The sequence below is a fragment of the Amia ocellicauda genome, chromosome 20 (assembly GCF_036373705.1).
Source record: "Amia ocellicauda isolate fAmiCal2 chromosome 20, fAmiCal2.hap1, whole genome shotgun sequence".
Taxonomy (NCBI): domain Eukaryota; kingdom Metazoa; phylum Chordata; class Actinopteri; order Amiiformes; family Amiidae; genus Amia; species Amia ocellicauda.
In genome coordinates this window covers 24,448,709-24,470,016 of record NC_089869.1, presented here as the reverse complement: position 1 = coordinate 24,470,016, position 21,308 = coordinate 24,448,709, and the positions used below count along the sequence as shown (strand labels likewise).

General features: G+C 43.7%; 1 protein-coding gene across 1 annotated transcript in view; it reads right to left on the bottom strand.

The window, feature by feature from the left end:
* Positions 1–3,776: 3,776 nt before the first annotated feature.
* Positions 3,777–21,308, bottom strand: part of plpp4 (phospholipid phosphatase 4) — a 34,221-nt gene continuing 16,689 nt past the window's right edge. Inside the window, exons 2-7 of the mRNA XM_066693549.1 lie at positions 20,886–20,994; positions 19,625–19,715; positions 17,861–17,924; positions 17,135–17,259; positions 9,429–9,599; positions 3,777–6,688 (exon numbers count right to left, since the gene is read on the bottom strand). Coding sequence (XP_066549646.1) covers positions 6,489–6,688; positions 9,429–9,599; positions 17,135–17,259; positions 17,861–17,924; positions 19,625–19,715; positions 20,886–20,994 — 760 coding nt within the window. The 3' untranslated portion in view covers positions 3,777–6,488. The remainder of the gene's footprint in view (positions 6,689–9,428; positions 9,600–17,134; positions 17,260–17,860; positions 17,925–19,624; positions 19,716–20,885; positions 20,995–21,308) is intronic.

The following is a 21,308-nucleotide window of genomic DNA, read 5'->3' as shown; positions in this document are numbered from 1 at the left end:
AGATGTACTGTTACTGTCAGGGGGATTTATTTGTGTCTGGTTTTATATATCAGCTGAACCTCCTCTGGACTCGGCAGCACAAAGCTAAACACAAATGACAAAATGCATGACTTGTGACATCTCACTATTATGTGTGGGGATCTGTGGTTTGTGCATTATTTAAAACTCATTAAATGACAAAAAGTGTTTATTCATGGGGTTTAAAAGCAGCAACTAAATCAGAGGCCCCTGCAAGTCTTGGCAGTTAAGGACTGTGGAAATGACACAGGACATTCAGGCTGAACAGCGTGGGGGGGCTCAGAAGGTCCTCATCTCCCAAAAAAAGCAGTATTGCTGTAAAGTTATAACCATCTCTATTATCACTTTTTACATTGCATTAAATTGCTCATTGTCATTGTATATGGAATAATGATGTATGAATTGGTTTATATAGAATGTGTGTTTGTTGTGTATTTGATTGTCCTGCACTGTGTGAAGCTGCTTTGGCCACACTGCCTACGTTACTTCACGCTGAATTGAATTACTGGCTCAGACCTGCCCTGCGTGTTTTCTTTTGCAGATCACCGAGCTCCTGTCCTCCCGGTGATCAGGTCTGTCTCGTGACTCGTGGACCAGCATGTCTCTGCCACCAGTCTTTGACATTACGCTCTCAGTTTGAAGCCATGGATTTCCCTTTTGCTTAGACTTGGCTTTAAACCAAGTGTATTTATTCTTCAAGGCTGCTGAAATACCAACTCACTTTATTTATTGATTGATTTATTATAATTTGTTTATTGATTTATCTTCAGAAAGACGTTTCATTGTGTTAGTAAATTAACAGTCGGTACTGAGTGTGGATTTATTGTCTCTACCCTCTGTCTCTGAATTATTATTCATTTGTGCAGCATGATGATGAGCATGCTGTTAAATACCAGTGTATTATAAATTATAATGAGATACACATTCCTCGTCTGGCCTTTCAGTGTGACGTTTCCAGGACTTCAGCATTAATTCAATTCAGGTAGATGTGATTCATTCCTCTATATAGGACAGTACACCAGCATTACATTAATAGAAGTATTATTTTTATATCAGAAAACACCGACCTGCCTCCAGGGTCTGGAAATCAAATAAAAAACACTTTTTCCATCCTGCCACATAAAAACACAATATTTGCCTGTTTCCCAAAGGGGGCTGCTGCACTCCTGACAACCTGGGGCGATATTAGACGGGTTTGTGTAATGAGCCTTGTTACAATCCCTACCTCTGAACTCCACAGCAATCTCAGCCGCAGAGTAGCGCCGGTCCCGACGGTCTGAGTCATGGAACCAGGGTCTGAGTCACGGCACCAGGGTCTGAGTCACGGCACCAGGGTCTGAGTCACGGAACCAGGGTCTGAGTCACGGAACCAGGGTCTGAGTCACGACATGACAGTGTGATTCGCGGCACCACAGTCTAAGTCACAGCATCATGGTTTGAGTAAGTGGGACTCACGCTGCCCAACAGTCCCAATGATGCTTCTGGTAAAGTTGCAGGTCCTTATCGCTGTACGCTGCACACAACACTGCAACTGTTGTATTGAGTTAGCACGTAAAACACCCTGCAGCACTGTGCAGATTTATCTCAACAAAAACATTTGGGCTGAATTGCATTGAATTTTAAATGTTAAATCAGTATTTTCTGTCCTGTATGTATTATGCAAGAAGATTTGTTAATGTCTCCAGGTCATTGATATGTTCCAGCAGCAGCGTAGTTAATAAGCCTGGCCCCTTATTCCCAGAAGATGATCTACATGCTGGAAATGAACTTCTTTCATATCCTGCATATGAGCCACAAACAATCTAAATATAAATATAATTGCGTGATTTAATAAGAACAACAGGCACGCGGTATATCTCTGGGCGTGAACGGCAGGCTGGAGCCGCAGAGGCACAATTGAAATCTGCTTTGTTGGATGCTCATTATTTCCTTGTTATAAATGATAAAGGATGTATGTGGCTATGATAAGAGTCTGGTTCTGCTGAGTGGTTCTGCGGTCAGCACTGCGGCTGCATGATGCCAGACATGTGGCCGGTCTGACACCAGCTGCGGTCATGTGACGTCCAGGGAAAGACCCATTCAATCACAGCTCTGATAGGAATCCCTCTACATCCTGGCATGTGTTGTGTATTCAGCTGGACACACGTGGGCCCGTTCCCTTGTCATTCTTGTCATTCCATGTCTTTATAGTTTGATATTTATTCATTCACTTATATCTTTTTTCCTGACACACACAGTATGAATGCAAACATTGGATCAAATTCTGTTCCTGCGGTTCTGTTCACAGGCTTATTAAGACATACTGATGGTTTCCGATGTTGTGCGAGACTTTAATCCTATGGGGTAAAGCAGTCGCAGCCAGTCTTCTGTCATTCAGTATCTCCACCAGGAGGGCATAGCTTCCTATAAACAATTAACCTTGATGCGTAGTCTGCACATCAGTTAAACACTGTCACCATTAGACACTCACAGGAGAGCGGTGTGCATGGCATTTAAACAATAAACAAGTCAAGGCTCTTTCCTGAGAGTCTCTTCACCCTGGTCACACTTGTTAAAGCCATGATCGTATGAGGCCTGGAACTGAAATGAATTGAGAAGCCAAGATAATGTTTGAAAGGCCTTAGTAAATTGTTGACCTTTCCTATTACTGCATGACAAATGGTGCAGGCACTAAGCCCAGGGGCTATCCACTTCCATTTTGACTAAGGCCAAGACCAAATCAATTCACCTATCAGCGAGTTGCGAATTACAAACCTGGTTGTGTATTTCTTTTTAAGCAGCAGAAAGCAGCTTCTGACAATAAATTGAACTGGGATTGGGTACAATCTGCTGATTTGTGTATCCTAGGTAGGTTAGTTTGCCCTAATATTCCCCTAATTTCTCTACAATATTGGACCATGAATGACTCCCCAAAGTTGTGTATCATACCTGTGATTGAAGCCCAGGGTTCTTGTACTACCCAGATTTTATTTATTTCCAGTCTTAAAAATTTGCCTACAGAGCCACAGTGTGAAAAAGAGAATAAAATGTAAATGTGTCAAATGTGAATGTCCCTTTGGATCAAAGTATCTGGCAACAGCTGCCAGAGTGAAGCAGGTACATTGCCTGGGTATTGTTTTCATCTCTTCTCTCCACTTCTCTCTGTCTGAGAGAACATACCCAAGCGCCGCACCAGATACAGTGTAATTTGATGGCGGCACAGCCGGACGAGGAGACTGCGGCGGCACGACATCAAGGCGGAGCGCGCCGTCGCTTTGCAGCACAGACTTTACGGGCGGTAATCCGCAACATCATTCAACGGCTGGGTGACTTAATCGCGAATAATGGAGGTTGCATGCAGTGCCTGAAAGAGATGACTCTCCCTCTTATCCGTCAGCGATTGAGACACAGCGCTGAGAAGAAGCTCGCTGACAACCGCAGCCCGGCACATCTGTCAGCGCCAAGCCCCGGCCGCCCTGGGAGAGACGGAAGAATAAATCACGACCGCTTTAATACACGTCCTCTAATGTGGAGGCTGTCAGTTCACTCCAAACACCCTGTATCTCCAACTGACAGAGCCAATAGCTTCTTAAAAGCTCTTATCTGACTGTCATCCATCTCGTGTTATTATTATTATTGCCAGAATACACAATGAGCTGTTTTCTTAATGCAAGTGCTGTGTGTTACTTCAGTGGGAAGTAAAAGGGTGAAGAGAACGTGTCTTGTTGGTGCCCCACAGCCCGAGCGCCTCTCAATGTGCGTTTAGTTTGTTTCAAATGACCCACACTCAGGTGCAGCTTTATTGATGCATAACAATACTACACACACCTTCACTATCAACAGTTAGAATACACTGTTTCACAAAATGCCGTAACACAACCCACATCCACTGGCAATCGTCTATTTTCAGAAACCCAGGTGTGTCACCAGTTTGGTTTTTGTTTTGACAGGGACTCTATTCTTACATTAGCAAATTCCCTGTGCCTAAAAAAACAAACAAATAAACAAAAATTAAAATATGTTCTACTTTGTTGATATGCAAAATCTTTTTTCTCATACGTTCGTACAGAACATGAACAAGATTGCATTTAATTTTATATACACAGATATAAACAATAGTACACAAATCAAAGTGCTTAAACACCCTCTCATGCTTTTCCATATAAAATAGTTTCTTATCACAAATGGTATCTGCATGCCACAGTCTATGACGTCTTTTCATGAGTATTATTTGAGTATTTTTTTTATGAAGAAACAATGAAACATCGTTAGATTCAGGAAGGGCTGCTGACTTCTGTCCAGAGAAGAAAAACACTTTCCTAAAGCTGTGATTGGTTGTTAAACAGGCGGTACCTGAACGTGTTGATTTGGATGTGCGTTTCCGCCAGGTAAACACCAAGCCCCGTGACACGATCGCACCTTTAGCACCTACAGAGCTGGGCCTGATGGGTTTACTAATGCAGAATGGCAGGACAGATATGGATCGGAGTTACATCCAATACACAGTTTAGCTCCTCACACAAAATGGTCGCATGAAGCATCCATATATGATCATATTTTGAAAAACTGCAACATTTAATCAATTGAATCGAGGCTGCCATTCACGAGTAAATCTTTTACCAGCTTTGGGAAAATGAGTCCCTCCATATTGTACAGGAAGGATATAATAAAGCTGTTGACCACGCCTTCCTCTCTCCATCGGCAGTGGAAAGACTCTCACAGTGACTGGCTCTGCTACTGGTTCCCAAAACGGTTTCACACACAAGCAGGGTCATTAAGCTTTAAAACGGCAGCTGCTCAGGACACAACGGTATCTTCAGTGGGATGGAGAATTGGGCACTGGGCAGCAAATCAAATACAGACATGACAGGCGTAACGTAACAGACCGGTGCCTGAGCTCTCAGACTGAAATACAGGCCCGGTTTGTTGCAGATGTCAACACAGAGCTGACGGTTCTCCACGGCTGACCTCTGAGGGCGGGTCTGACTGGAGTGCAGCTCAGAGCGACGGTGAGACAGGAGGGAGGAATGACAGTTTCGAGAACGGCTCCATACACAGCGCCGTCACGCAAAGATACACCAGTTCGATGAAGGTAGCAGGATGACTCTATGACTTCCTAAGTCCAACACACTGGTTCCCATATCCGACCAGTTCCACACCAACTGCAATTGTCTATTACAACCGCCTGTCTGTGTCACCTCTGTGATTGTGTATCAAGTCGGCTTTGATATTTTCAGCATCATTGAGCCATCACATCTTTGCTGTGCTTAGAGAGTGAGTGTATAAATCCAACTCGAGCAGAAAAAATACACTTTAGGTCTTTATCTGCCAGATAGTTGCTATGGACAAGAAGAAACTTTCCAAAGGAACCTGGAATAGGCAGCAGCGTCCTCTCCGCCCTGCTCTCCACAAATAAAGATCTTACTGATGCCTACATAGCAAACCGCAAGGGGAGTCGACAGAGCTGAGCTGGTGTTGGAAGATAACAGAAGACAAGTCTGCATTAAAAATATGTCCATTCTGCAGAAGCTTTGAGTACAGATGCAGAAACTGGATGTGTGGGCAGATTTTCCTGTGAGTAAGAATTGACTCTTCTTCCGTTCTCTCTCTCTCTCTCTCTCTCTCTCTTTCTCTCTCTCTCACTCTCTCTCTCTTTCTCTCCCCTCCCTTTCAAGGCATCCTTCAGATTTCACTGAAAGTGGAGATGGATTGAAGCTGTGGCACCCTTTCTCTCTGCTACAAACAAACGTGGCAAAACCCTGCATGAAAAATGCAGAAAGCAGAATGTGTCCTGGCATCCCTCATTCCCCGGTGACTCTTTGACTTCCTAACTCCATCACACTGCCTCCATGGCGCATGCTTGAAGGAGGTGTGGGAGGAATTGTGGAGTCCTCACTGCTGCTGCCATTCCTGTTCGCAGTTGTCAGGTAACCACTTCTATCCTCTCACTATCCTCACCAAACTGGTGTATCGATGTGTGACAAAGCACCCAAGGGAAGACAGTGGGAAGATGAAGAGACTGGGATCATGGGATTCATGATGGGGGATGCAGACCCTGTCTTGGTCAGTTTGTTGGGGGTCATTATTCCAGTTCTTACAGGACTTTGGATGGCAGCCTTTTCTGTCCTGCCTTTATGACAGAGCTGGTCAGCAAGAGCCCTCACACTGCCGATGGGGTGCATTCATCACACAGAACCAAGCCAACAAGATGGAGGACGTAAAACAACAACACAGATCGGAACAGAAGTGCCGAGGAGGATCAGGAAGAGTCTGCTGATTCTAATAGTATTATTTTTTAAAGGTAAAGTAAGGAAAATAAAAAAAACATTAACTCAAAACTACCGATCAGCCTTGTTTATAATACAGTTAAGGATAGGTTTGTGTTTGTCTGCCTCTGTCTGGATCCCCCCCACAGCCCGAGCGCGGCTGGGTGAGGAGAGAGTGTCCTGGTCACTGGAATGTCGAAGTCCTAGAGGCCCCAGTGGCGCCAGTCATACGGGCCCCTCCGTCAGCCCCTCCAGGGGCAGGCTGGTGGCGTTGTCGGTGGGGGGGGGGTCCTCCTCCATGCTGCTGGGGGGGGCTGCGAGGCTGGCGTAAGGCAGGTGGCAATCCATGTGCAGGAAGGGAGGGTAGTGCTGCCGGTAGCAGATGTAGGCAAACAGCAGGCCGATCACGCCGCCCACAAAGGCATCTGCAAGACAACACAGGGGTATGATTGGGACAGTGCTGGGGGGTCAGCTCCTGGGGGGCCACTGGCAGTTTCTGTAGGCTTACATGGTATAAACAACACCTAACTGCCACAGTTTAGCAAAGAGACGGATCAGTTGAGTTATCAAGAGCGTTGGGTTGCCCACCACTGGTGTATGACATCATCTGCCTGTGACATTTGCAAAACAGCCCCTCACAATGCCCCCACCAGGAGAGTCCCTTCATGACATCATCTCTAGGAGACACGGTCAGCTGCTGTGACACTCATTTACATGGTGGGACCAGTGGACCTCTGACTGGTCCTGCTTCACAAGTTGCACTGTAGACGACCTCATCAGCACCAGTGACTTCAGAACACCAAGCACTGAGTTTTTTGTTTAGTGTTTCTTGTTTAAATCTTAATTAGCTGCCCATCTGCAATAATACAGTTTATTTGAATTGTCTCTGTGTTTCCCTTAAGCAACAAAAGCTGATTGAAGCCTCAAAAGCATGGGCACCTTTTCATGTCTGAGGAATAAAAAAGAACAACAGGCTGTTTTTGATACCAGCCAAACCCCACTTCTCTCTCTGCTCTGGGACTCTGGCATATCAGTCTCTCTCACCGTGTAAGCCATCTCCCCTCAGTCACTTCAGGTCACATATGTTGCACACGCCAGTTCAGTGTCATGACCGCGATTCATTTTAAATGCATTACAAACGGCTGTAGCCAGAGTCCCACTGAACTCAAAATATCTTCAATCCCAGCCAAGGAGAAGATCCATTACAGACATTCCTGTAGTGTTATCTAACCACTGAAGCCATACTGTAACTGAGCAGGACTGTCAACCGCAGTAGAGCTGGAAAAAATACAGACATTAGCTTTACAGGCTTCTCCCAGTACTGCCACAACCTCCCTCCCTAATTATCACTGCCCCCAGGGGGAGCCCTCCGCCCAGCGGGGAGACCAGCTCCACAGGTCCTGAGAGACGCAGGAACTAAATTACTACAGTTCGAACGAGAGGCTAATGTGGAGTCCCACTGTGTTCACCGAAGTGCTATACTGACAGTCATTGTATTTAATGGGCAATACTGTTCACAGTTGTTCAGGGGCCACTGGAGTAGGGTACACAGGAGAGACTTAAACGCACGTCAGCTCTCGTCCCTCTAATGCAGGCTGGCAGAGGACAATAAGAATGACTGCTGTCCCCTAAATTACACGTCTCCGTGTGAAAAACATAGGCATCTGAGCCTTCATTACTCTCGGTGCAAGCTAGCAGGAGCGGCACTGAATTATTCAGGAATTCGACAGTGTGTGAGGTCTGTGTTGTAAAACTTGAGCGCCGAGGACATGACAGACCGCTGCCTCGCCACGGGTTTCTGATCCCTCACTGACGATGCCAATGACCTTCGTATAAATCCAGCTTGCTTTACACTTCATGTCACTGGGCTCACTGTTATAAATGTCTTAGGAAATATGTCTAATGACAGGCGAGCGTCTAACGGCATTGGCTTTGGGTGAATTAATGACGCGTGGAGAATGTGAGCCTTTTAAAAACTGGATCTAATTTAATTGCAGCTGCGAAATTCATTATGTACGTACCTATAAGAGGTAATTTTCTCTGAGACAATAAATAAAAGGGTAAAAAAACTACTTTAGCGACTGCAATCAAATTCTTGTTCATTACTGCAACATTTTTCGTCAGTGCGCGACATTGCCGGTGAATCGGGCCAGCGCGGGAGCCCTCTCCATTACCTGTAGTAGTTTGCACCTCATAATGTGCACAATGTGGAATAATTAAAAGCTGAAATGGCATTAATGGCTGACAGTCTCTATGGTGATTAATGAGACCAGACCCTCCTTTACTCTCCCAACCTCACCTCCTATTCAACAAATACGATAATAAGTTTACTGGGTAATATTAGATGGTTATAGAAGACCTAAAATTACCTTCTCTTACAATTGTTGTTATCTAACTTCGATTCTGGCATCTCTTTTGAACATTACCATAGTTTTCTGTGATAGAAAATGTATCTGGTCTCAGCAACATTTTCCAAGGCATCTCTGTAACAGTATCTGATAGCACCTTTGCTAAGCACCCACACCCGAGGATCACAACACATCCTCAGTCCCGCCAGCTAACAGTTTCCCTCAACAAGAACCCAGATAACGAGAGATGATGCAAAACCAACAATAATTAAACTGCTCCCTGAAGCCTGAAACACAAAATCTGGTTTCTATCTGTTCTGGGTGAGAAACCAAACCCTCGGCTCGTCGGGAGTAGTAGAGAGTCGCCCTTCAGAGAAGTATTTGACAGGTTTACAGTTTGCATCTAAGCACCTGTGAAGTCTTGATCTTTTTGGGGCCGTTCAAGGACAACTTGTCAATTTCTAAGTGTGAGATTTCAGCAGCCTGGGAGGAAGCCGGGCCATTGAGAGTACGAATGCAGATAAGATTGAACACAGCAAGCACAGCGAGCGACTATCAGGCTGTTTCGACCGTCCTCTGCATTGCTTTGGAAATTAATAATACTAATAATCATCATCATCTTCATCAAAATATATCTTATCTTTGCAAAAGCTTGTACACATTCTAATTTACTTGCAATGTATCATCTCAAAGGTTACAAAGAAAAGATAAATGATGTCGATAGATACAGACAGATAGACACACACACAAATGGATCGTGTAGTCGGGTGGAACAACGAGCAGACTGATGATGTAATAGATCACATGACCCTGTGACCTTGCCAGTGGTGTTTGTAGTCGCAGGTGCGAGACAGGGCGATCATCATAGCACTGTAGAGCGGCAGGATGGTGGCGCACAGCCTCCAGCTCCGCCCACGGCCGCAGTCCGTGAAGCACTGCAGCTTTCCGGCCAGGTAGAAGGAGGTGAAGCCCAGGCCAGAGAAAGCAACTGCAGAGAGAGAGAGAGAGAGGCAGTGATGAAACGTTTCAGTTTTACACACGTTTATAAATGTGTTATAACCAGGTCTATAGAGGTGGCACAGAGCCAGCTGCCATATGCATCAACCATCAAGACACCCCATCATCAACGTTTGTATCTGTAAATATATATATATAGTTGTGTTCCTATCAAACCCAGACTGTGGTCTGTCTCTGTGAGTGCAGTTGATACTAGTCTGCGGTCGGTTCCTCTGGCGCTGGCCTCTGCTGCTGTGGGTTTTAATGGACGCCCCCCTGAGAGCGAGGTAATGAGTGGCCACCTGATTAAAGCTTTTGAAAAATGTAAAACTCTTTCAGGACCAAAAAACTTTACTCTGAGATCTCAGCATCAATACGAGTCATGGCAGTGAGCTGCATTTTAATTGTGCAAATTCAATCCCAAAGACAAAACTGTGAGGAGGAGCAGCGAGACAAGGGCATCTGTTTGCTTGGATTACAGCAGCCACATAGATTAGCTGACTATTTGTCATGAGCAGAACCCGACACGAATACTAAGAGACTCTGACCAAGTCAGGTCCAGAGGCACTCAGAGCAGACCGTGAAAAAGTAGGAAAGGAAGGGCAGTCTGGATCTCAGCTGCCAGCCTCTGACCTATAGGATTGATTCTGTCCTCCAGAGTGACTCGTCTACCTGATAAGCCGTCCTGAAATCCTTGCAGCTACTTTTTCTCCACAGATGTTCCTAAGGGGATTAACTGGAGCTGCACTTGTGCCACAAGATTACAGTTCAGCATCCTACGAATAGGCAGCACACCTATACACTTGTATATGAATGTAAACTGTTTTTGAGTTAATAATTCGGCGTTACTAGCTTGGCTATAATACATTTATAACCACTTAAACTACAGTGGTACCATGTTTGCAAGCAGAGATTTCAAGGTGAGCCGAAAACATTGACCCTCGCACTGTACCATAAGTGTTCACTTACACTAGCAAATGCAAAACCAAATGGGTTTGTGTTTTTCTCCAATTTGTACCTTCTTCTGTGTCATTTTTTTAAGGAAGAGATATTAAACCAAATGCAGTGCACCTCAAAAACAGAATGAACAAACCTATCATCCTTTTGTAATGTCAACATGAAGGCTGTACTGCTTTCTGCTGAACAACATTGCTGGAGTAAAGGCTTTGACTTGTCCTGGTTGTAGTTTTCATTGCACCTTGGAAGCCGATTATCAGTTTGCTTGTGAAACTGAGTAATACATTATCTTATGATCGCTCTTACTTACTTATAATTTAATTACAACAGCAGGGAAACATACCCTGTTTAAATAGAATATAATTAAGTGCAGATCAATGTAGCACAGTGTGCTTTCATCCATCACAGAGTGTCTTAATTTAGAAATGCATTCCACTTAAAGATTTTGGCCTCACCGTCACAGTTCTAACAGAGTTAAAAATCCCCAACTTTGTGGAGAACATGGATTCATAAATCGAGGCATCATAATTATGCTACTTCATACATATTTATGACACAGTGAAGTAATTCCTCCAAGAATAAATAGTCAGAGAAATGAGATCCCAAGTCATTAAAGGAATCTGATGCTGATCTAGTCTTTAGATGTACACAAGGTTATATTTAAAGACTCATAGTGGGAACAGTGGCTACAGTGTGCAGTTTCAGGAAAACGGATAATGACGGGATGAGGCCGAGTTGAAGAAGAGTGGACTGAATAAGTTGCAGAAATGATTGAAAGGGGGTTGTTCAATTAAAATATCTATTACTAGACACTGCAATTTTATTTCCAAATCTGCCAAATCCATATCCAGGGAGCGCTGGGTGAAAGGGTATGTTTAGTATGTTTTCCAGAATGCCTTTGATAATTTGCCTCATCGTTGTCCTCGACACCCTGTGGGGAAGCAATAGGAGGTATAGTTTAAAGTGTAGAATTTAAATTGAATCAAGCTATTCAAATGTTTGCATATGATCGCCACTTTACAGAACATATATTGCTGCTCTGGAATTGGCTCAAGGAAGAGCAACCCACATTATTTCTCTTTGGTGTAGAGTAGGGATAAACCCATGAGGCCTTCATGGAAATAGTGTAGATCCTGCAGGAACAGACGGACAGACAACCCAGCTGACATCTTCACAATCAACAGTGACTGATGGACAAGAGCACACAGGCGAACACTAAGGAATGCCTCCAGTAGGAAAGAAGGCGCCCCTCACACAGAATGAGTCTACAGCAATCTCCCCAGCCTGGCTGGTCAAGCACGTGAATAATACTGAGTTACTGGCATACAAGGCCCTCTGGCAGGGCGAGGCCAACGCCACGAGACAATGTAAAATCATTTTAACACATTGTTAATAATACTGGGCTTGTCAAGCATGATTTGTCCTGACCGAACCAGCGTCTACGTCTGCGAGAGGGAGATCATTATAAGAGGAAATTGCTTTTCCATTTATGCAGTCCTCCAGTACAATGCTTATTAGCGGCTGTCTCAGTGGTGGATGTAATTAAAGGTGGAGGTCTGGTCACCCTGCTGTGAGTTATTGTGTCCCCCGCTGTAAGTGGGATGGCACTTGTGTTTATTGTGAATAAGGTGCCTGGTCTCAGACAGCGTAGGTACGAGATCACCTGAGCTGCGTTATAGTCACCTCTCAGAAAACCATACTCTTTTCTTGACTTCCTCCTTGTAGAAAAAGCTCACTGAAGCAAATGTGATCTATCCATTTATATCCAGAGCTGCTAAATAAGCAGTTTATCTTGACAAGGTTTGACAACGCTTACGATGCGCAACACCAGCTCCTGCTGGGATCAGACTGAGAACCATCACTAATAGCGACTTGGAGCAAAGAGGGCCGAGTCTATTCATAACACACAGGCCTCAGATAAAATGGAGAAAATGGCAATTCTCCGCACTGCCATTGACTCGCTGTAATGAATGCCATCCCATTAGGCGCCAAAGCTGACGGTAATTAAAATGTCACGATGGCACTGTAACAGTTGTCACGGCAAATACATCTCAGAGAGCGTGATAGCGGCAGCCCGAGTCGTACAAATGTGGATTGTTACCCGTAGTCTCTATTGGCAGCAGGCAGGTATATCTGTGAGCCGGGGAAGAGAAGGTGGATTGCACTGCTGCCCCGGTGTGTCCCCTGACAGTTTCTTTTCAATTTTCAGTTATTTTTTCCTCTAATGTGATGCAGTCTGCTTTTCTGTCTGCTTTCTCAAAGCGCAGTACTGCCTCTGAGACCAGGAGAGACCAGGAGAGACCAGGAGACATGGGGTCAGTCCTGGGCTAAAACTGCTTCAGTGAACTTTTTGCTTTGCAGTGATGAAGCATTTCTGCTCAGCAGCAATGAAAACAAAGGGAACTACACCTGAATCCAGCCCCGGGGTTTGAGCACTACCAAGTCTCGTAGAGTGACATCACTGTAATAGGCTCATTGCCCACAATCACTTACAGCTACACACAAATATTTTCAAAGCCATTGTGGCTGAATTGCATATATGTACTGTGACACTGTGCGGGGTGTGGTACAGGACAGGAGATATGTTAGGACCTGGTGGGTCCCCCTGTTTGAGCTGCCGAACCCAAAGCGGGGCAAGAACCCATACACCGAGCAAGAGTTTGGAGAGCTGGAGATCAAGAAGGAGAGAGAAAAAGAGGAGTGCCAAAGAGTATTGACAACCTGGATCTTGACCAGTGCCTGATTGAGACCCTGACTCGGAAACGCAACACGATCTGGCTTATGATTACCGCTTTGACCCAAGCATCCCCATAATGACTGTAAGACCATTTTACAACAGTTTTGTGACCGGGAGACCGAGTAATGTCCCGGAATAGTACTAACCCGGGCTAGGGGCTATTTTCTTTACACAGCCTTTTTCAAGGCTCCTCTTTACGATTACACCTCACTACACCCCAGATACCCAGAGGTCAGCGTTCGACACCCCGCACCGTGTCCCAGTACATATATATATAATCTTCAGGTTCTCATCTGTGTGTTCATTTTCTCGTGGCCTGAATGCTGATGGGTTTACCACACCTCAAGTGAACCGTGATCCACACACAGATGTAACAGAAAATCTCAAATTACCTCCCGTCTAAGAAAGGCTTGTGTCTGAATAAATCTTCAGAGCTGCTTGTGGATGGTCTGACCTTTGATAAACGCGGGACGTGACCTTGGTCCTCAGCTGCTTCTGTAAGCATATCAGATGTAGTCTGAGACCCAGCAGGGAATGTATATTTGCTCTGTAAAGGTCCAAACCTCAGCGGACGAATTCAATTAAAATTCTCCAATTCAGGCCGTAGCCATGCATAATGAGGGGTAATGTATTACAGCCGGCAAATCTGCCAGAATCGTGTATTTCCATGGCTCCATTGTCTCTCGGCCAAAAGCGCCAGGAAGTGCTCGGGACCCATCCGGAAGCATACGTTTCGATGAGAAATGGTGGGACATGTTTACAGCCGAGTCTTGACTGAATATCAGCTCATTTCTGTACAATACAAAGAATCAGCAAAGTAATCAAAGATTATTATATCAGGAGCCGCCCAAGGCAGTAATTTAAAATGCATTAGAAGCCTTTCTCAGTGCTGGTTTGTTGTTTTTTCAGTTTGTTAACATTGGATGGAGGTCTTGGATGTTTCGATGCCTTGTAATGTGAGCTATGGGTCTCTGTTCGTACAGACAAACATCTGACACAGATAACCAAAACTGCCCACAGCAGGAACATCGCTGGCACAGGAAACAGGGGGTGCTCTCTCTGTCAGTCCTCTCTCTCGACGCACTGACAGCGCACACGGCTTGCAGCGCGTCTGTGTTGAGGTGTGTCATTGCAGCCACATGCAGACACAGTAGACTGTGAAGTAATTACACACAGCCTGCTGTAACACCGCAAAGCTGCCATGTGTGGCTTCTTTAACTAATTAATCGGAACCAAAACTGATTGCAAAAGAGTTCCTGGCACGAGAAACACAGCGCCCAGGTCGCTAGATTGTGAAAAGGTGAGATGAGCAAAATAAGAAACACTGGATTGTTCCTCCTACAGGTATTCAAGCCTGGGCGGAATTTGACTCTGAACTCCTCTCTGGTGGGTGCTCTGGTACATTACCAACAATGCTGTGTGTCTGAACCAAAGTCTTGGAGTACAAACGCCTGGATTACCTTCTCTGACACAGACCTCCAGACCTCTGACTTTCACAGACGGCTGGCGTTCCTGAAACACCTCTTACAGCTTTTGGTCCAAGTACATCTTGATTCTCATTTAAAAATCCTCCAAATACACAAACACAAGGCTTTATCTGATGCCCTAGTTACAGCACTTTCTTTTCCCACAAGCGGTTCTCTGGGAAAGTGTGCATCAGACCTGTAATAAACTGCAGAAGAATTCAAACCTCGAATGTGAGAGAGGTGTTGCTCTGACAAGACGCTGCATCAGTCTCCTCCGCCATGGTTAAGCAGAATTAATCGGCAGCTCTTAATCGTGGCAGCGAGAAACACTGCAGAGCCCTTTCCACACTAGCCAAGGTCCTTCTTTGTGTTAAACCTCACCGATTTCTGAAGACAGATGAATACGCCTCTCTGAGCGAAAGCTAATATGGACCCAAGCGTCATGATTAGCAAGGCAGATCAATCTTAATGAAATCCCGCTCTGGACTTGGGAGACATCGGGTTAGAGATGCAGGCTTCAAAGGAGACTTCCCCCGTTAAAAAACAACATATTTTGGTTTAATTCAAGGTAGACTCAATGAAGTTGCACTGTACCTTGATTATCTGCTTAATTGGATGGATGGGGGGAGAGTGTAATGAAGCTAAACGAAACACATGCCTCAGTCTTTGCATTCACAAGCTGTGCAATTTTCCACACTGAGAAATAGCCTCGGGGTGCGATGTCATACACACGGAGGGTATATATAAACCCAGGAAATAAGATTTTAATGACAGTCATTTAATATGCTCCCACAAGACGATTTATATGATGTGTTTTTAAAGCGCTGATATAAAACCCAGGAGCTCGTAGAAAACAACATTACTTTCCTGTCCTATTTTTTTTTAATAAAAAACAAAATGCAATATAGAGTTCAATTTATAATGATGAACAATTAGGAAAAAATATAGCTACTTTAACAGTCTCATGCAAGAGGCCCTGTCACTTCTAGTGAAGCAGAGTCACATCTGACAGTCCCAGGAAACGTCTTTGTTGATGAAACTATGAATTTTCTTATTTCAAAAATGCAATTATTCAAACTTAATACATTCTCCATAACAGCACCGACTGGGCATTTAAGAGAGGTTTTAAATGACCAGAAATAAGCTTTTCAAATACAAGACTATTTATATGTATATTTATATTATTTATATTTATATTTATATTTATATAATATGCATACCCATATGGCACTATATTTCATATATTGCAATATAATATATATTGGTCAGCTGTAAAATATAATGCATAATATATTTTGGTGAAATACATTTAAATAAATTACATTACCTGTATATTTAAAAATGTATTTAAGCACAAATTTGAGGCAATAATCAATAAGCTTAAGAACGGTTACTCTTCCGCTCTACAAATACAAATATATCTATGCACACAGATATACATGTCTGAGAAATGGTTTGATCAGAATTGCTTTCAAGTACTTTCTAAAATGTTGCAAATGTTGGGAAACATATTAGTTCCAATGTTGCATTTACTGACTCATGATGAAGTCATCAATATTGTCCAAAGGCTAAAGTTAGTGTGTATATCTGTTGTGAAGAACTCTTATTTGCTGCCCCTGAGAAATGTACAAATTACCATATTTACTCCCTGCTAACAGCCGTTGTCAAATTGTGCTGGTCCAGGTCTTTATGTTTGTAGTTTTGGATTCAAACACTACCTAGTTACTGTAATATTGAATACATGTTCTCTGATATTACCTGTGACTTTTTATTATGCTTATAAACATATAAAATACACCTGTGTTTAAAAAAGCAAATGTAGGTTTTGATTATATTGATTATATAATATGAATATTCTCAAAACATTTTCTTCTAATTAGAATATTAATAGTGACACAATATATAGGTAATATAAGTAAAATAAATTTAGATATATTTAGAAACATATATTTAGAAACATAACAAAAAATATACCATTTTTATATTGTACTATCTATCAAATATATTAGACATATTTTGGAAGTAGTTATATGTTGTCAAAAATATATATCAATATATTAAAATGGCAATAATTTGTATATTACAAATATATTGAAAATATATTTAAATTTAAAATTTACATTTTTAAACATTTAGTTTTTTTAAGAAATGTGTGTTTCCACACTCAGTGACCTATATTGCACCACTGACCCGGCGTCTTCATCAGGACAATTTCGTAGCTCATCAGCGCAGGATATTATTATTTTAAAACTCTGATGTCTAAACCCTAAACGCTAGACCCAGTTTAACACTCGGTGCCGTAAGTGAATGGACACTGGGTGCCGTAAGTGAATGGACACTCGGTGCAGTGACTGAATGGAGACTCACAGGAGGAGTGGCTGCTGGGGAAGCTCTTCCGGCCCTCGGTCACCAGGTCCGGCTCGCCGGTGCACAGCATCTTGACATTGGCCTGGCCGTCCGGGAAGCAGCGGTGGAAGTAGTCTGGCCGAGGTCTGCAGTCAGGACCAGAGACACACACAGATAAAGCTCCAGCCGGCAACTCAATACACAATACTACACAGGTCCGGCAATACAGCGACAGAGAAAATCAATGGCATGGCTCACACTAAGCTGTTATAAATCAAACGTTCTGCTGTTTGTTTGTTGTTTGTTATCAGCAGCAGGAATCTCTTTCATTATCCATTAATCCAAAAAAGGACGAGAGCGAGGCTGTAGTTATGCATTCAGAAAAGGTCACTCTGTGAAATTCATGCGCTTTATTTTTTTGCACTGCTGCAGGAAGCTGCACATCAGAAATAAAAAGACACGTCTCACTGTTGCAGCCTCGACTGCTGGGCTATTCTGAGGAGATCGCGCTGTAAATGTGACAGATCTGATATGAAGCTTTAAACCTGCAGAGAGAACATGTACAAATGATTAGTGTCGTCTCTGCACAGGCCTGTATATCAATATTGTGAAATGAATCTCTTATTGGGCCATGACCGGGATTGATTTTCACTCTGAACTTGGGACTAGACTGCTTCTGTCATCGTTATTTATTTAGGAGTTACAAAAACAAAAAACACAATTAAAAAACAATTAACAATGACTTACCTGCCCACTATCAATTTAATAGTGTTGGTAAAGACTCCATTCAGGGCTAGAGCCAGGGATACAGCTAGGGAAAGAATAAAACAGCATGGATTGAGCAGCAGCCGGGGAACAGAGGCCCAGTTCATTCAGAGTGATATTCTCTGTTCCTCACACTCGATTACCCCCGACATCATTACCGCGGGGGAGCTGGGAGCCGCACCAGATTTCCCCTCGGAATAAGTGATGGCAAAAGATTGTATATTATATTTATTAGTATGATCTGCTTAATTTGCTCCGTATAACTTATTTATATTTGACATCTCCATCCCAACACAGCTTTCAACCTCTCTGGGAGAAGAGAGAGCGCTGTGGTGTGACACAGCATATGTGTTTCCATCGAGACAAACCCCAGAGATGCACGCTGCAAATGCTGTGCAATTAAACACAGTTTACGTGCCGCAGATAATTACGGGGTCCATGCGTGCTTCGTGCTTGGTAGCAGTAGTCGTGTGTTCGGAGACGATCCCATCCCGGCAAAACGACAGGAGACGAGGCTCAACTGAACAGGAAGAGAAGCCGGTAGAATCATGCTTTCAGAGCAGATTCATTGCTGGTGTTAGGTGTTGGAGGTCTGCTAATAACTGTGTGCTCTTAACCTGATTTGTGAAGGATTATTTTAAAAGCTTGACTGCAGCATAGAGGGGTAGTAAGTGGCCATTAAGCTGCTGGTTAGATATAAAGGCTCAGCTGAGAATAGAGACGCATATAATGAGCCGCTTGTCTTCCTGTCGACCAATTCAATTAACTCTCACACCGAGAGAGAGTAGACTCATATGAATTTGTGTTACAGTGGGGAACATGTTGCATCTTTTTCACCGCTTTAGGAATTGTGAATAATAGGAAACACAAACTGATTGCATGTCACAGAGCGAGAGAGACGGGGTGGATGAAGAGATCCTTAAAGAGGATTTTTTAAGATTAATATATATATATATATATATAATTTACATTTGAATGATTTGTCTGCACATCTGCCTTGCAAGGTTTATTTAAATTATGATATTACAGTACACAGAAATGAACGGTATGAGTTGTGTGATACAGTCACTTCTGTTGGGTTTATTAAACTGCTTTCCTGTGTTTCTGTTACCTGTAAATACGGCAGACCAGTGAAGACTGTAACACAAACCAAGAACATGTTGTCGCTGCCATGTTTACAGACCCAGTCGACTGCAGTGAGTAACTGACAGTCACATCTCTTCTCTCTTCCCCCAGATTCTGAGATTAAGTAAATTAATTAAGTTTTTTTAAAGTCCTCGCTTTAAAGTTACATTGACTCAATAAACATTAAATGCATTATTGCAGGAGACTTCAATCTAAACTTTCAAATACTGTACACCGTTTCATCTATGATTGTGTCTCACTGCAATTTGCTACATTCCTGCTGGGTCATGTATGTTGCACGCCTTCCCTCTGGGACTTACTGAACACAAAGAAAGTTTCAAATCCCCAGGATTAACCAAATGCTTTTTCAAACACAAAAAATATATAAATAAATAAACATCATAAAATAACAAACAAACAGCCTTCTCCTGGCTTTCTTCAAAGGCTGAACCAATCAAAGAGTTTCTGTGTGTGGGATTCAACGGAACAATAAGCTCTGAATGCTGCGGCCAGTGCCTTAACCGTGATAGACCAGAACAATATACACGGAGCAGAAAAGAACATAAATCCTCAAAATAAACAGCCAGAAAAAAGACAAAAGCAGTGCGTGATATACCATACCCAGGCAGGCCTCCTTGATTTCTGTTTTATCCGTCCGCCTGATAATTTTCACCACGAAAATCACCGCCAGTGGAGTGAGGAATGAAATTGCCTGTAACAATAATATAAATCGATTGTTATTTGATATAGCGCCTTTCACAGAAGAATTGCTTCACAGGATCAATGATTACAAGTACAAACACTACCAGGAAGTTTATAAATTATATTTAGAAAAAACAACACTCCAGCAACAACAGCAAGAAGCACGCTGTTGCAGGTCAGCTGTGCCGAACGGTGATTGCCCGAGAGTCGTGGTGGTGTCGGCACTCCCGGTTGGCTCGGTCAGGGGGAGCCGTGTTTGGCCTCCTCCCAGGAGCCCCAGAGTCTGCAGCCGCACACACTCCAGCTGCCACAATTACTCCCTTTCCCTGCAACGAGGCCTGCTGTGGGAAGTGTGCGGCAGGTGTTGCTGAGGTATTTGGGGAACGATGTGCCGAAACCAGTAGGATTGATTAGTCTGAGCCGTGGACTTGTTATTGTGCCCCAGCTAAGAGGCTTGGAGATGAGACTTTTTCAACCTTCCAACAAGACCTCTCTCTGACATTAGCACTGTTGGTTTTTGACAGTTCAGGGACACAGCTGCTCTCCAAGAACATGTCTCCGGCCCTGTCCTGTGCAGAGACGTCCTCACTGAGCCCAGAGCAGCGAGTGGGACCCCAGGCCCTCCCCAGTGTGTCGGACCGGCTGTGACACTGCCCTCTGGTCTACTGTTTCTGCTTCCAGCGTGTTAGTGCTCGAAGGCCTTGATTTAGACAATGCAGAGACAATGCTTTTTGAATGCAGTGTACAGGGCCCGTAGTTCAGACACCATAAGCACATCCGACCGTGACAGAACCAGCGCAGGTCCAGGTGATTGTTGTCTCCATTGTGCTCCCTGGCCTGGTAACCCAAAAGGGATGATGGAGCGTCCTGAGAACCGAGGTCAGCATTCACATCGTTCTCACAGAGAACGTGACTGCATGTTTGTGTGGGTTAGTTCTATAAAGCAAACATTTGGATTGTCGAAACAATGCACCTATCTGTGGCTAAATGCACCACAAGATTTCCCTTGATTATCCTGCGCTGCTTCCGTATCGTTGTCCTATAATTGTTTTATTGTTAATTCATTCTGAAAAGCCCTACGTGACATAAATAGTTCAATAAATACACACATATTCAAGTAAAATACAAATAACCACAGTATGCACAAATGTATGAAAATGACGGGAATATGGATACTCACAAACATCACTCTCTTTGGTATGTGGTCCGACTCCACCAGCGGGTTCTTGTAAAGCCACAGCTCCTCAGGCTGGATGACTCTCTCGAAGGGCTCCAGGAACTCTGTGAACCTGGAGAGAGACACATCGGACTCGTCAAAACAGGACTTAGAGACGCTACAGTCTGGGAGCTGCAGCTGCTGTTCTTGACTGTTTCTTTCCTTGTTGAAAACCTGGATTCCAGAAGTTTCCACTTTCAGATCCTCACAATCAGCAACACCGTAATGCACTTACATATGGCATCCTCCTTACTGTGCAGAACTCTGCTCTACATTTTTCCTGCCAAGAAATATATTGCCATAAGTGATGCAACTGAAAGAGCACGGTATTCTTGGCAGGTACTTATTTTTTTTACCCTTTAACTCTGTTCCACTTAATGTATTCCT